Genomic DNA, 16,359 nt, shown 5'->3' on the forward strand with positions numbered 1-16,359 from the left:
AAAGCCCCATATAACAATGAGCACCTTGAGAGAAATGAATGTCAAATGTACACCAGCTTTAAGACAGAGAGGAAGAAGAGCTGAACTGTAATGCGTGCCTTGAACTTAATATGTAAAAAAACAACTGTGCTTTAAAAACAACTCAGGGGTAATTTTCATTAATAGTCCTGACTACTCTGCTTAAGGTTGCTCTCTATTCTATACTACTTAAAACAGATTTACTACTGTCATTTCCTTTTTTTCTAATAGAAAATAGAACTATCCCAAGTGCCTTTAAAAGGAAATACAGATTGGAACAGTTTACTACGAGGAAGAAAATTAAGCCCATGTGCTCAAAGGCATCCACTGGAAAAAAGCCAAGCTCAGCTGCCTCACTGAAAAGTCTCATGGCACTGTTAACACAGCACTGGGAATAAAATGAATATATTGCTGATATCTCAGATGCCTGAAGGCTTTTTACATGCTGAAGGGAATTCAGCAGTTAGGAACCAAAGTATGGGGAAGAAAATACAGAAGGTAATACAATTTCTAAGCAAACTTTGAACATGAAATTGCTCAATCTGCGTATGCAGGAGCAGACATACCATTGCTGTCACATTTTTGCGTATCACGGAAACATCAGCCAAATCACAACCACCTGAATGGCTCTGAAAGAGCCAGAATGAAACTAATTAGTTTCATTCTGCAAAAAAATACAGTTGAGGAACAACAAAAAAAAAACACCCATTTCTAATGATGATGATTATTAAACTCTGTTTTAGAATTTCTGATACAATACTGACAAATGGCTGTCTGCATAACCACAGGCAGACATACAAGAACATACAGATCTAACAGAAGGCTGCATATGCAGAAACAGCCCTGGTTAAACAGAACTGCTGATGGATTCAGCTGGGCTAACAGTGGGAAGGACATCAAATGAAAAAAAAAAGTAACCCTTTTTGAGAATGTGAGGGCTGCAGCCTGTAGTGTATCACACTGGCTGTGTAGGAGCCAGTTGAAGTCCTGTGGTGGGAGACTGAGGGTCAAAAGGGGAGGACAGGACAGCCTGCCTCATGCCAGCCCTGAATCAAAAGCCAGGTTGGGAGAAGTCAGCAGGACCGCAGTTCCATCTCTGTCTTCTGCTTGCCAGAGACAGAAGGACACATGGGTGTGAGCGGGCTGTCACGCACCCCAACCCCTTCTTCTGCATGCACCTCTCCACCTGGAAGACTATGCACACACACTCAGAAGTGAACTTCAATTTCTGCCTGGGAAGAAATACAGCTGAAATTCAGTGGTGAATGAGGAGGAGGTTTTACTCAACATTAGTGACAAAAGCGTATTAATAGTCAGAAAAAAAAAAAAAAAAAAGGTGTCTGAGCCAGTTGAATCATCCCTCTGTCTGAAATTTCAACCGTTGTTGGGCATAAGCCTGATAGTCATTTTTCCATAGTGAGCACTGTAACATCAAAACACACTGCAAATTTATTACAGGCACAGTAATGCAATAAGCCTGTTGGAAAAAGGAAAAATTGGTGCTGCTCAAAATGCTTTGATTTTCAAAAGCATGCCATTCTTGTCTTGAATGAATGGTGCTTTAGTATGCAGATGCTTCTATTTTTACAGCTTGCTAAATTATTTGCTCATCATCTGGCACGGCTGAAGCTGTTAGAAGAGCCATCCTCGTGCCACGGGCCCAGAGGCCACAGCTGGTTTTTCAGACTGCAGCTTCTCCCTGCTCACATACATTCAGAGTGACGTGAACTCCCAGACGCTGAGCAAGCCGAGCCACCAGCAGCCAGTAGGTCCCTGAAGGCTGCAGGTTAGGTTGCTGCAACTCTGGTACCCTGCAGACCTGGACGCTCAGCCTCACCCCACCAGCAGAGCAGGCAAACATGTTTTCCTCTCCACCTCCCTTAGACATGAAACAATGCGAGATCCCTCCTTATTCCAACCATCTCAGAACATGAGTCTGATAACTGCCTGGGCTTCCTCAACAGTGAGGAAGAAAAGACTACATCTGTAGCACCCCCAAGGCTTGGGCACCCATTTCAGTTAGGACAAATTATCTTCTGCAGATTTCTCTTTTGATTGGCTATAAAAAGTGTGCAGACTAACTCAGAATGTCTGTTTACACTTTTGGTGATTAAAATGAAGCAGTGCGAATCCTATCTCTAAAGTCCAATTGTAAGCTATAGCTTTTCTTTCAGTTATTTACAAAAAAATTATGCTTGCCCCATCACATTTTAAATACACCATAACAACAGATGGTTGCTATTGTTTACTTCAGCTACTGCTACTCCATTTTCCAATTATTTGTCAATGGCAGGAAAGAAATTAACATTATTAATGTTTCTGCATAGCATACCCATATTCTGATCTTTAGCATTTTTGAAAGATGCAATAGTGTTTGGATGCAGTGCTCAGGGAGAGTTGTTAGAATTGGGGTAGTATGATTAGGTTGTGGACTCAATGATCTTTAAGGTCTTTTCCAACCTGAGTAATTCTATGATTCTAAGACTCACAACCTTTTTTCTTTTCCTGTGCTGACAATTTTATAGCATTGTCTGAGGAGGAGAAGTGTTGCTCTGAGCTCACAAAGATTCTGTGGCAGTGCGGAAGTCCCAAGATACTGACCAGAAGAAGGATTAGACCTAATGATAAATGTCTTCCCTGGAAGAGGCTCCTCTTTAGCACTGCTCTTCTGGAAGGTGATTTTACTTTTAGTTGAATAGAAAATTCAACTTAAATTAAGTTGCTCTTCCTGTAATACCAACTTTTCCACTGTCTCCCTTTGGCTTCGAATACCACAAAGCAAAACTTTTATGGTTACCAAGCATTACACACTGCAAAGAAAGTAAGTTTGCATCCAAGAGTTTGAATTTTAGTTTCCTCAGGAAGAAACAAAATTACCACTCACTCCGTAACTTACAGCTTCAGAACTTGATGCCACCAAATGGAGAACAGGTCCTCCAGGCTTCTCTACCTTTCCCTGAAAACCTTACCACAAGGCCACTCCTTGCTAGATGTCCCTCCAGGTACATCTGGCCATCCCCAAGGCTGACACTTTACACCCATGTGGCCAGTGGATCCCCTGACTCGCTTCAGAGGCAGCCTCAGGCAGGAGCCATCTCACCCCAAAAACCAAGAGATGGGGGATGCTGGAGGCAGCGAGAGCCCTGCCATGCCCTGCTGGCTTTCTGACGGGGTGAAGAGGTTCCCTTCACATTGAGCAAACTGATTGGCTTGCTGGGTCTTCTATTATTTCTTCTCTCAAACTACAATGCGAGCTGTGCTGTCACCCCCCTGTGAGCGCCTGCCAAGAGGTTCCTCCTTATGGGCTGCTGTGGGTGGACAATGAGGAAAGCTGATGAGGACGACACAAGCAGTCCTGCTGATCTGGAGAACACACGAGATGAAGAAATCACTGCATCTTTCCAATTACGTCCCAACTTTTTATCATTCTCTGAATCGAGGACTGAACCCATCCAGTCTTCTACGGAAAAGCTGTGAATCTTGCAAGCTATTTACACATGATAAAACAAAAAGGCCAAATACTGTTCTGTAACTTGAACCTAGCTTGTTCTCTGCACCTAAGCTCTTCCCCTCCACACCTCTTTCCTTCTCAGACTATGGCTCTTCACTCTTTTTACCTTCTGGGGATAATCCCTGCTCCATGCTAAGAGAATGCCAGGTGGAATGGCCAAAGTCACATCAGGGAACGGGTTAAAACACAACAGCACTTGCCTTACAGACAGAAGGATCAATTAAAATATTCTGAGAAGGCAGCTCTCTTTTTCAGGTGCTTTCTCTGCACTGAAAAAGGGATGCACTCAGTTGAACAGTCTTTCAAGCCTAAAGCCAACGCACAGGGATGTAGGAGGAAGCCTTCATCTGAAATTTTTCATTTAACTGCCAGCTATCACTTTTACCCATCTGAATCAAGGTCTCCTGTGTCATGAGCAGTCCAGAACAGCTGCCTTGAAGGACATCACACTGCTCCTGCACCACTGCACGTTCAGGGATGACTGATGACGAACTGGTGACTACAGAGGACTAAATTAACACCTGAATGCAAGAGTGCCTCAGTGAAATTATGCGTGAGTCAAGCCTGACCCAATCAGTTATAATGTGCCTTAGTGTCACTGGTGAAACAGAAATGATCAGAAGCAAACACAGAGATGTCACAGCCCTACTGAACTTGGGGAAGACCTGACAAATATGCATGGGCAGGGCTGCAACAGCCACATAACCCACTTTAGGCTGAATGTAGGTTGTGCATGTCAGGAGTCTAGTGTCTCTCTGTGGTTAGATGAAGAAGATGAACCTCTCCCAAAGGTGATATAAAATATCTAAATTAAGGAACATTTAAGTTCCTAATTTGGATGCTCTGAGTTTCACTCCAGAGATGCTTCTCCTCACTGATTGTACACGAAGTGAAGCTCTCAATTTAGGCACATAACGTACTCCTAAATTAGGAAGGGAATTACTGAGGAGCCGTGAATTATTTCTCCCTTCCCTTCTCCCCTCTGGCAGCTAAACCTATCATGGCCAAATTCGGATCACAGCAATATCAGTGGCAATTGTGGAGTAACTTCACTCATAATAGCAGAAGCTCTAGATTGGTAGAAATGAAAATAGAGTCTGGTCTGTGATGCTGATATTCTTGACAGAGAATTACTAATACTGGAAACCTTGCTTCCAACTGAAAATCTCAAGAAAAAAAAAAAATCTCAATGTTTCTAATAAAATCCAGTGACTTACAGCTTTGTTTATTACTACACCACATGTACAGTGTGGGGAAGAGACAGCATTTCATTTACAGCCTGCTTGTTCCACAGCCATTGTTGTAAAACAGCATGCAGCTGTGACAGGGAGAAACGAGAGTCAGACTGAGGAGCCTGGAAGGGAGCAGAAGATCAGTGTGACATGATAAATGAGACAAATGCCATCCTTGTATCTTACTGCCTGTTCAAGTTCTGCATGACATTTCTTAACTAAAAAGGGACTGTGCTTCTGGATCTCTGCAACTCTCTGCTCTCCTGAAGCTTAAAGCCCAATCCCTGTCTGCCGGGCAATTAAGGGTTAAAGGACCCTATCTTTACCTAGTGGGGTTTCTCAGCTTCCCTAGCAGATGTGGTACCACATACACTGCTTGAGGGAGGGACATAATTGGAATTTCAGGATACTTTTAAAATGTAACATTTAAAATGCTGTTCTGGGGATTCACTGTGAATTTGACTTTGGAATGTTTAATTTGCTAAGGGAGATGCTTCTTCCTTGGCATGAAAACACAATTATTAAAGCTCATTTCATTATTTTGAGACCGATAGCACAATTAGGTCCACTGTTTAACATCCCATTGCAATGAATACAATGAAATTCTCTAACGATTAATATGATCTGTTATTTTAAATAATCATGCTGAACCTTATTTGCAGTACTTATTAGCTTTGTAACTTCCATATGAATACTGGACCTCTAGCTGTGAAGCTAACTTTGGAGAGCTGCAAAGCATTTACAGAATATTTTTGTCCAATTGCTTTGGGGACAATTATTCTGCAAACTGGAGCCTGCAGTTCTGCACTGCACCCCATCCTTAAAGAGACTGCCTCCCAGCATTTCTGACCAGCTGTTAGGACACTGAGCTCCTCACACTTGTATGAAGCAGCACATGCTTTTTAAGTCAAAAAGGCAGCCAGGAAGATGTGAAGCAGAAAGGTTGGCAGCCTGCTGAACCCAGCCATCAGAGTTCTTTCTGGATGAATCCACCTAGCTGGAAAGAAATTCAAAAGGTGACCATGAAGCCTGAAGACAGCTCACAGCCCTTCAGGGTACAACCGCTTTTCCCCTTCCCCCTGTACCACTATAAGCTGCAAGAAGCTTGAAATGGTCCTAAGTCCCAAATAACCCCCACGATACACAAAGAAACACAACTTCCGCATGGCTGTCTGTAAAGCAAAAAGCTGCATTTCCCCAGCATGGACCACTCAACGCCCTCGTGCCCATCTCCTTTCCTTTCAGCCTTCCCCACTCAGTGCACAGCCAGCTCCTGTTGGCACCTGGATGAACCCTGCTGTCTAAGAGCTATGCTCAGAGGGCAACCCACAGTGAATCCAGTGCCCCACAGCATGCCTGGCTGGACACTGCACTTCAGTGCTACTGTCTTCATGGGCGTTATTACTCTTACTACATGACAGCAGGAGTGGTTCCAGCTAGAAGTACTCTGATTCACAGCGATCTGTTGCCCAGGACACGGCACACAGAAGCCCAGCATAGTGCATCTGCTATTTGATGTGGTCTCTACCATCCATATCATTTATAGACTCAAGGCAGAGGAACCAAAAGGGCAGTGTCTGTGGAGCCTATTCTCCCTGAGTCTGAGCCACACAGGAGTACACAGCTCATCCCTCCACAAAGTAAGAAGCCAGCCCCCTCCCAGTTCTTCATTACCAGTGAAGGAATAACAGAAATGAAGGCATCTGGCTGCCAATTCTTGTTTAGCTACTTTCCTCATCAGGAATTGTATAATCAATGAACGTACAGATGTTATACTTATGAAATATACCAGAGAGTACGGCTACACAGTTATTATACCAAAACAGAATAGGTAGAATGCTTACCTGTATTCTGGGCTCGCTGCAAAACTCCAGAGGAGGGATCTCCAGAAGAGATCCTCCCCCACTGGCAGTCAGCTCTTAAATGGGCCTTAGGAGAGGTGCAGCCAGGCTCCACCCTTCCGGCAGCACAGGAGAATTGCCTTCACCTGTGCTCCCATGGCTGACTCAGCGCTCGCCTCAGGTGATCAATCAGAGGTTCAGGCCGTCACTCAGCAGTTCCCATACAGGAATTCACGCAAGCAGATGTATCAGATAGGAAAAAACAGAAACACATACGTGTTCAGAAGTGAAGGCAACCAGTCTGGGAATAGCTGCCATTCCTTTTTCTTTAACTTCTGGGAACATCTTGAAACGTGCAATCAACATAGCATACATGTTAGATATGGCACCACCTGGAGTCCACAGTAATACACTGTTACTTTTTCTATGCAGTGTAATATCATTGCAGTATAAACGATAAGTTTTGCTATGATTTTCCTAACTCTCCAGTTAACATATCTGTCCTGTGTCAGAAACGTGCATTCTTTCTCCTGATGTTCCACAGAGCTGGGTTGTACAATAACAGGTCTACTACACACAGGGAACAATTTATGCATAAAACACTAGTGGGAAAAAATGATTGAGGTTTCCTTTTATCTTCTTTTTTTGTCACCATTTTTCCTTTAGTCCCTAGTTTTATCTATGTGCCACCAAACTTTACAGCCAGTCCATGCCAAGCATATCAACAAGGCAACTTTGTGAGCGGCTTCTGAGTGTGACCTGACCTGTCCTCTCCCTCCTGAAGCAGGGTGATGCTTCACACCCTGGCTCTGAGGAAACCTACACTGTGTACCAAGAGACACTGCCTTCTGAATAACTGGAGTGGGAGAGGGAGGAGAAAGGAAAAAAGGGTCATTCCAATAAATACTATTCTTCTTATCTGTTTTCCAGTGGGAGTGAGGGAAAAAGGTTACCTCTCCCTTGCACTACTGTTAAAATCACCGATGTACACTGCTTTTAAACACCCATGTAAGCATCAAATGACAGGTCTACAGTATTTCATTCCTGTATTTCAATTATCAATGCACAGATTACAAACATGCTCTTTATTTTATGGTTCCAAGACTGTTACTGAGTCTCTGCGTCTACAGCCAAACTGTATCTGGCTGCACATTAACACTGCATGAGCACTATGGGAATATAATGCAGGCAGAGGCCTGAGGCAGAGTCCAAGCACTTTCACATTACACACACCACCACACACATAAACATAGATGTACACATAAAACCCAACAGCTTTATCCTGCATATATAGTATACGCATATACACACACATACAGATGATTGTATATTTATATTTATGCACATATATTTATAAAACAAAAAGGTGTACACTGATCATGGTTTTAGGTTTTTAAATGAACAGGTCCAATTGCTTCCTAACTTTCATCCACCTAAGGATGGAGGAGCACAAGCAAGCACTGCCAGGGAATGGCTCAGCTCATCCCAAAGGTAGCTGGGCTATGGCAGCTGGGATGACATGCACCATGCACACACACATCCACTCCCTCCACTGAAGAAATGGGAATTGCTGTAACAAGCCTAGGGTGTTGCCCTTCTCTTCTACCCAAGGTCCCTGGCTCTAGGCTCTTCCTGTCCTCAGCCCCAGTGTGACAGCTGGTGACCCTGTCAAAGGGGAATGGCACTGGGGGCACAGGGCTCAGAGCAGGTTGGGGGCTGCTTCCTCCTCCCCTTACAGTACCTTGGGAGGTACGAGCATGCTTCTGTACCTCCTTCAACAAATGAGGTAACATGACACGGAGAGAGGTTAAGGGAAAACATTCAGGTTCTCATCCCTAAAATATGCAAACATCATGCAGCAGCTACTGTTGATGATTTAGATGAACTAATGTGTCCAGGTGGAAGAAATTTGGCCTATCTTGTCCAAAGTCAGTGGGCTCAGCATAAAAAGAATCAAGACTGAAATGTTAAGTTGCTTCAATGCTGGATTTTCCTAGTATTTTTTATCTAGTCTTTTAACCCTAAAAACTTATGAACAATAAGCCTGCATTCTGTCTTTAATTTTGCAGCTCTGTTTACACTCACCATTAATCGCAGACAACAAAACACACCAATAAAATCTGAAGACCCTTGTCAGGCCTCTGTGTTCTGCGTATGCAGTACACAAGAACAAGAAGTTCTCAAAAAGTAATGTAAGCTCATCTCTTCTTCCACCTCTGCAGAAAGGACCAACCCCAAACTCCTGCAGCAGCTCCTACGTGGGCAGCTGGATGCCCGCAGTCAGCTGCTGATGAGCCTTGCTGGAACTTTTGCACTTGGATTCTCAGCAGCCCAGGCTGTTATCCACAAGGTCTTTCTTCTGCTTGGTATTTAGTCCAAATGCTCTTTTCCCCTCCATTAGGTCTCTGAGCTTTCTTTCCAGAAGAGCTCCTACCCCAACTATCAGTCTGTTCTCTTTTGACTCACCAAGACGCTGTGCCCAATGTAAATTCTTCTGATCTTTTGCAATTTGGGGAGATAGATGGGCTAAAATATTTAGGTTCAGTGACAAAAGATGTGAAGCAAAAGACTAGGTGGAATGAATAAAATGAAAGCCTTACGAATGCAGTGTCTCGGTGTCAATGACTTCTCCACAGGCACCACAGGCATTTTTGCCTTACTGATGTGCCCAGATGGAAGCAGGTCTGAGCCTCCAGACACTCAGAGGAAGGAGCCCTCTGAGGTCCCTGCTGAGCATCATGGCCAGCTCATACATGGAAAGCTAACTGCTTACTGTGCTGTTGGTGGGACCCTAACTAACCACTGAATTTACTTCACAGGATGTCCTATTTTTCCCTCCTTGCTCCAATTCCCCCTTTGGTGATGGGCAACATTTCTTCTTGCTGTTTTAATACAACACTCTTTCTGTTTCATGTACTCTACAAAAAGTGGGGGCAAGGCCAATGTCTCTTCTGATTATGTTTCCCATGTGCCATTACAGCTGCTCATAATGCAGTGCAATTTGCTCAAACAGACCCTCCTAATCACATCCCTGAAATTCAAAAACATGCAATGCTTTATCTCAGAGAGAGGTCACTAGTGGCTATTAGCAAGCGTCCTCGTGAACATGCATATTTAATTATGTTTACTCTTTAACTACAGGGGATGTCACATAGCATAGTCCAAAAAGCAAGCTTGAAATATCATGTACCAGGTGAAAATATCCCATCGCCACAGCCCCCCGGCCAGCCAATCATCTCTCTCATTTTCCGTAGCGTGACATATTCCAAAAGTACAAACACTGGAGCAATTTCATAGGTGAACCTGAAACGTAGTAATGCTCACATTTAATGCTTTCATCTTCAACTCTAACACATCTTTTTCCAATACTGCACTACACGATAGCCTCAATATACTCTATCTCATATTGAATAGAGTCCTGTTTACAATACTTTTGATAACCCCCCTCCTGACTTGATGTCAGATATTTGAAAGCAGAAATGCCCAGAGCTCTGGAGACTCCATTTCCACCCACTTCAGTGAAACTGCTCATGCCCAACTCCTCCAGGCTCGAGGCTCTGCCCTGAATTCAAGAGCTGCTGGCCCAAATCAGACCTCCTTTGCCTTGCTAAAGCCTGCGTGCATGTCTTGATGCACACACATCAACAGCCCCGTTCATGACGACAAGACAGTGCATGGAGCTAAACACGTGCACAAAAATGCTTCCGAGCCTCAAAGTGCAAAAAATTACCAAAAATGTTCTAAATTCTGCACCTCTTTCTTATAGGAAGCAATGCTTCTAACTGCTTGGTGTATGAGATGTACCTAATTCCTATACTTAAATGCAACTGTTCTCTTAGCAAAGCTTTCATTTTACATATTTATGCATGCAAAATACTAAAATATTTTTTCTGTACAATTCTGGGGAGGTTAGCAAAGGAAAGCTCTGACATCATATCTCTATGATCAAATTTCAGTGCCTATAGAATGTTATGGAAAATCGTCATGCTGTTAAATGTCAAAATCATTTTAAAAGCAGACAATTGTTTTTCCAGCAACCTTAACATAAAAATTTTCTTTCTTTCATTCAGCTACAGCAGCTAATACTGTACAATACAGCCATAAAATTATATTAAATATCACAAAAAATTTCTTCTACTCACATATTAGTGTTTGCTGCTGATGTCAGCCAATCTGCTGCCAACCCAACCATGTCCAATCCAGTTGAAAGTTGATTAAAATATCTAGGATGCCCTGCATAAACGGAAAACGTTACCGGGAGTCAGATGACTGGAACTGTTCAGCCCTGAGCAGCACGGTTACCTCGGGGTTTCTATACTGAAGGAAGTGCTTTCAAGGCACGAAACAAAGCAAACAGCAATAAATGTATGTATTGGAAAAGGCAGCATTTTTCTTCTTTCTCATTCCAAGTAAAATCAGAGTAATTTCACTGACGCAGACTAATAAATGCCAGCATTCCCCATTATCCTCTCAACGTGCCTTGGAGATGAACACGACGCTGCCTCACACAAACAGCGGCTCGCTCCTGCTCGCGTGTCACATGCTGTCACCGAATGGTTTGTGCCTGGCTGGCTCTGAAAGGCACACACGAGCCACCATCAGCGGGGCTTGCCAGGACATATAACATCAGTGATGGATAGCTAACCATTATAATAAACGGGGCAAAACGAGAAAATGGAACACTTTGGTGACTGCTTTGCTCACGACTCAACGGCAGATGATCGCATGGAGATGGCGGGGACGGTGGCGGTGCTCGTCAGCTCTTCTCTGCCAGCCTGCAATTACACGCAGGCTGCCTGCAATTGTGGTTTTAAACAAAACCAGCACCGCTGCCACATCGGGACGCAGTACAGGAATATCCTCAATTGGCTGCAAGTTCATTTATGTTGTTAATCTATTTGGCTCCTGGTATTTTTCCAAAATCCCCCTGGCGATTTTTCTTAAAAACGTGCCCAGAAAGATTAAAACAAGAACAGAAACCATCACAGCTCAGTTTTTCCTACACACACTCTGCAAAGCGCTGTTAAATGGCACAATTACCGATACAATTACGGATGGGTGACAATTATCTGAACGCTGTCCGATGGGAGGAAGAGCCTTCAAAGCACCTGTCCTGCCCCACGGACAACATGCTGCTATGGCCGTCACAGAAAACAAAAGATGGAGCAGGATGATTGAGGGAAGGCAGAATCAGAGCTGAGGGAGAACTTATCTCTGCTCGCCAGCAGTCCCTTATCAGGCATGGACATGAGATCACAGCAGCACGGGGACTGCCCCCTCCCCACAGCACACAACGATACAGCCGGGCTGTGGGACAGAGCACAGTGTGGGGTGGGAGGCATGGAATCTTGTCTCCTTCCCCTGAGACACCCCTGGTGCTGCCTCCAGCCATGCTGTGCCCCAGCACAGATACAGCTGGCACTGCACCCCACAAGCACTACCCTGGATGCATGCTCACATGGGGTGGGTGGCTCCCTACGTGCCCTACTGCTGCCACCAGATCTACACATGGCCACAGCACCAGGACTCTGTACTTCCCCCGTGATGGCTGTTCAGTTGGTTTTGAGATTTCAGTATTCACAGCTTGGGCTCAGCATCACAGCCAGGCTCCTCACTGGCTCCCACATTCCGCTCCTAAAGAATTAGGGTGTGAAAGAGGAAGCCCTGGAAGACTCCTAGAGACCAGGAAAACTCTCTCTTTGGAGCTAAACCCAAACCAAAAAGCTGAGGAACAACAGAATTCACATTCGCAGCCCCGGTGTCTCAGCAGTGCTCTGGCAGTACCCAGCCCCAGACGACAGCTCTGTGTCACTGCTTATTTCTCTAGCCTCCTGCTTGGGTATCTGCGAACCACACGGGTGGAATGTGGAGCCACATCCCAGAGCTCTGACTGTAGGAGCATCACCTCCCAGCAGCGATATCTCCGGAGCACAAGTTGCTGCTTGCATACTGCTTTTCTGTAGGGCACACTCAGCACAGCGGCAAACCCACCCCCTAGGCTGACCCCAATCCCACTGCTGGGCTTTTTTCCATCTAAGTGACACTCTGATGCGTGAGCAAGCTGCGGAAAATTGCAGCTTTGCTTACAAGCCATGCTCCAGGCAACAACAAACAGCCTGTGAGGGGCTCAGAGTCCACGTCTGCCTGTGCAGCCATCACCGAACAAAGGGGTGACAATGGGGAGAGCCCCTCAGAGCCCCCCCAACACCTGCCTCTCGAAACAGACAGCAAAGCTATGTATTTGTTAGAAATTCTTCCTCCAAGGGCACGGTGTGCATTCCACTCCAGAGAAAGGGGCTGGGTGTAAACCCCGCACATTTCAGCCCCACAACGGTCACTCCTCCAACCAGGGGAACGCTGTTTGCATTACAACAGCAGCAAAGAAATGCAAGGGATTGGAGCAGCCTCCCATCTGTATGCCAGGGAATAGTTAACATTATTCTGAAGACAATTCAAAGAAGAATGACTATCACACCGCAGGTTAACGAAAATCGCTGTAAGAATTCTGCGCTTTGGTTCCAGGGACCCTCAACGAGTGGGGAAGGCACTGCCCATGCCCTGCACAGACCCACTGGGAACACTAACCTCTGCCACTGCTCTGTGGGTAGCACCAATCTCACCATTCATCGCAGTGTTTTACCAACATTCAGACAGCACTGGACCGTCCACCACTGACACACGGCTGGGCACGGCCATCACTAACCCACAGCATTACAAAGAGCCCCGATCGCCGCTGGGATCAGGCTGCTCCTACAAGCCGACCAAAACGCACGCAGTCTCCCTACAGCCCCCATTCACCCATCAGCCTTTGTCTCTCCCAGCAATCGGTGCACGCTTATTTTTAAGCAATTTCTCAGCGATCCAAATTCTCCCCAAGAGCTCTGTGCACTCCGCTTTATCTCCCAGTCTCAGCACTAATTGCCGCTGCGCTTTCTGTCTGTGTTTAAGGTGGCCCCGGAGCATGGCCGGGCAGTGGGACCCAGCTTCCTAGTGGAAATAAAAAAAAAGGGCAATTCAAGCAATTTAAGCTTTGTTTCTATTCTTAACCCTGAAGTAATAATAATAATAAAAAAAAATTCTGCAGAGAGCTTAGACACATTTCTAATTTTAAGTCCTTACACAAGTGAAGGGACAGAGGTGGCAAACAGCCACCCGGAGCCCCGTGGACTCCAATCCACGTTTGCTGGACTGGGGCTGCTCCTTGGGAAGGTCCCTGCACTGCTGCCTTAGTCCAGGGGAATTAAGACACAGGCCTGGCCCCCACCAGGCAAAACAGAGAGGAGGAAAAAAGGGGGAAATCAGAGGATTCGTTTTAAATGAGAAGGGGTGAGCGATGCTGCACCGACAGCCCCAGGGCTGGAAACAGTCCCTGCTCTGTCAGAAACTGCCTGGAAATAGCAGAGCTCCAGGGTTGCTCCGATTTGTAACGCTGAGGGACACAACGAGATACCACTTCCATCAGTGCAGCCGTACCTGTCTTAATGGCATACTTGAGCGTAGTCCTGCAGTTCAGGAGGATTTCTTCCAAGGTCTGCGGCTGCTCCGCCAGCTCCCAGTTGTACTCCTGCAGCAGCTCATTGGGGTAGTGGAAATCGATCACTTTTGTTGATCTGTCGAAACTTTTCACCACGTACTGCAGCAGAATGTCCACCACATCCTGCAGGAAGGACAGCGTCGCTGCCTCCCCGTCGCACGCTGGCAGCAGGTCTGGGGGTGAAGGGGGAAAGTTAACACTGCTGCGGGACTGCACGGATCCCAAGCTGCTCCTTTTGTGTCTGGGAGATCTTTTTGTTGTGTTCAGCATAAAGAAATTTTACTTGGATTTGTTAAGGAATGTGGACTGTGTTTCAAGGGATGTGCCAAGGGATGCGGTCAGGTTTTCGTTTCCCCATCTAAAAATAGCGAGTTTTGCTCCCAGGATATTTGAGATCAATTTCTGAGACAGCAGGAGATGGCAGGTGAATGGGGAAAAAAGGAAAAACGAATTTCGGGAAAAAACGGGAAGTTGGTAAACAGGAAGATAGCGGCCACATGCAACCCGCGCCCCGCCATCAGTGCGCGATGGAGCCCTGTCCCCGCAGCCCACAGCTGGCTGGCAGCACGGTGCTGCGCTCCAGGCAGTGCCGCGGCCGCGCCGTCCCGCAGCAGCACGAGGCGGGGGGCTTTGCTGAAGGGCAAAGTCACCGTGAGCTCAAGTAGGGTTCCTCCTCCCCACAACCCACCACCACCCCCACAGGGTCCGCAGCGGGAAGGTCGCTCATCCTCACAGCGAGCGACCCTCGGGCTCCAGAGCGCGGGGTGTTCATTTTTATTGCGTTCGGGAACCCTTTCGTTCTGTACTTCCAGCGGCTGCGCAGCGGTGCGGGGCTCGGTGCCCTGCGGAGCCGCCGTGTCCGAGGCCGCCGCGGAGCGCCGTTACCTGTTGAGTGCAGGAACGCGTAGTTGACGTCGGCTCTCGGGCAGCCGCAGGGCTTCTTGTCGCAGGTGCAGGTGGGGCAGGACGGCCGTGGCTCCGCCGCCCTCGGGGTCGCCCTGGCGCCGGGATCCGCGGGCTTCTCGGCGTCTCCGTAGAGCAGCGCTTGACAACGACAAGGGGACGCGCGCTCAGCGCCGCGGCCCCCGGCCCCCCTCCCCGGCCCGAGGCTGAGCCCCGGCGCCCCGCAGCCCGGCCCTTACCGCACAGCTTGTTGCCGATGCCTCCAGTGAACTTCTGTGCCACCTGGCACCAGGCTCTGGCTGCAAGACATAACGGAGAGGGGTCCGCGGGTCGGGCGGGGGTCTCGCCCTTCCTCGGGACCCCCCCGGCCGTCCCGGTCCCGCAGCTCCGGCGGTTCCGTCGGGTCGGCTCGGGCCGGTCCCGGCCGCTCTGCGCCGCCCTACCTGTGCCGGGGCTCTCGGCGGCCGCGGAGCCCTCCTCGGTCCCGAAGGGCCAGAAACCGGAGCCGGGGCTCGCCATGAAGGAGCCGAAGCGGACGAAGAGCTGAGAGCTGCAGCCCGGGCGGCCCCGAGCGGGTGTGCGCGAGGGCGAGAGCGCGGCCGTGTGAGAGCGCGCGGCTGCGCCGGGTGGCGGCGAGCGGAGGGGGCGGGAGCGCCCCGGGCACGCGTGGGTGGGGGCGGCTCCGTGGGCGCCCCAGGACGCTCCCTGCAGGCGCGGCGGCCGTCCTGGCCGGGCCGGGCCGGGCCGGGCCGTTCCTACGGCTCGGGGGGAGGCGCTTCGGCGGCGGCGGGATACCTCCGGGCGGGCACCGACGGGACGAGATGAACGGAGAGCACCGGCACAGCGCTGGGTGGAGCGGAGGGCGTTCTCTCGCGCCGCAGCTACGGCTGTGCAGCCCCGAGAGGAGGGCAGGGACACCTGTCCCCAGACCGGCGGGAAGGCTTCCCCGCTGCCAACGACCCGCGAAGCGCTGAGAAATCCCCGTCTTCCCTCACCCTTTCCCGGGGCACCCCCCGCGGCTGCGAGCGGGCGACTGGGGCGGGGCAGCCCTTCGCTTCTCTCCCGTCGCCGCCCTGGGAATGGACGCCCCGCTGCTCCTCTGGAGCCGCCGCTCCGCCGCCCAGCCCCTCGGACCGCGCCGTGCGCTGCTCTCGCACACCCGGGTCGCACCCGCGCCCCGCGAGCTGAGCCCCAGGGCTCGGCCTTGGCTGCGCCTCTCGGCGGGGACGGCGCGGCGGTCCCGCTGCCCTGTTCTGTCGGTGCTGGGAGTAACTGAGGCCCGGGCAGCCGCGTCCCTGCCTCGCGCACTGTTATTAACGG

General features: G+C 48.5%; 1 protein-coding gene across 2 annotated transcripts in view; it reads right to left on the minus strand.

Moving 5' to 3' along the window:
- The window catches only part of GAD2 (glutamate decarboxylase 2), a 34,455-nt gene extending 18,779 nt beyond the window's left edge, over positions 1–15,676 (minus strand). The window contains exons 1-7 of one of the 2 annotated variants that reach the window (XM_052694414.1): positions 15,483–15,676; positions 15,279–15,338; positions 15,022–15,180; positions 14,076–14,309; positions 10,745–10,835; positions 9,793–9,905; positions 6,879–6,994 (exon numbers count right to left, since the gene is read on the minus strand). In XM_052694414.1, the coding sequence (XP_052550374.1) occupies positions 6,879–6,994; positions 9,793–9,905; positions 10,745–10,835; positions 14,076–14,309; positions 15,022–15,180; positions 15,279–15,338; positions 15,483–15,558 (849 nt within the window). In that variant the 5' untranslated portion in view covers positions 15,559–15,676. Of the gene's footprint in view, positions 1–4,746; positions 4,884–5,638; positions 5,865–6,878; positions 6,995–9,792; positions 9,906–10,744; positions 10,836–14,075; positions 14,310–15,021; positions 15,181–15,278; positions 15,339–15,482 lie in introns of those variants that run through there. The other variant, XM_052694415.1, reaches the window with a different exon arrangement.
- Between the last annotated feature and the right edge of the window lie 683 nt (positions 15,677–16,359).

Source organism: Tympanuchus pallidicinctus, unplaced genomic scaffold (genome assembly GCF_026119805.1).
Source record: "Tympanuchus pallidicinctus isolate F22 unplaced genomic scaffold, pur_lepc_1.0 scaffold3, whole genome shotgun sequence".
Lineage (NCBI taxonomy): Eukaryota > Metazoa > Chordata > Aves > Galliformes > Phasianidae > Tympanuchus > Tympanuchus pallidicinctus.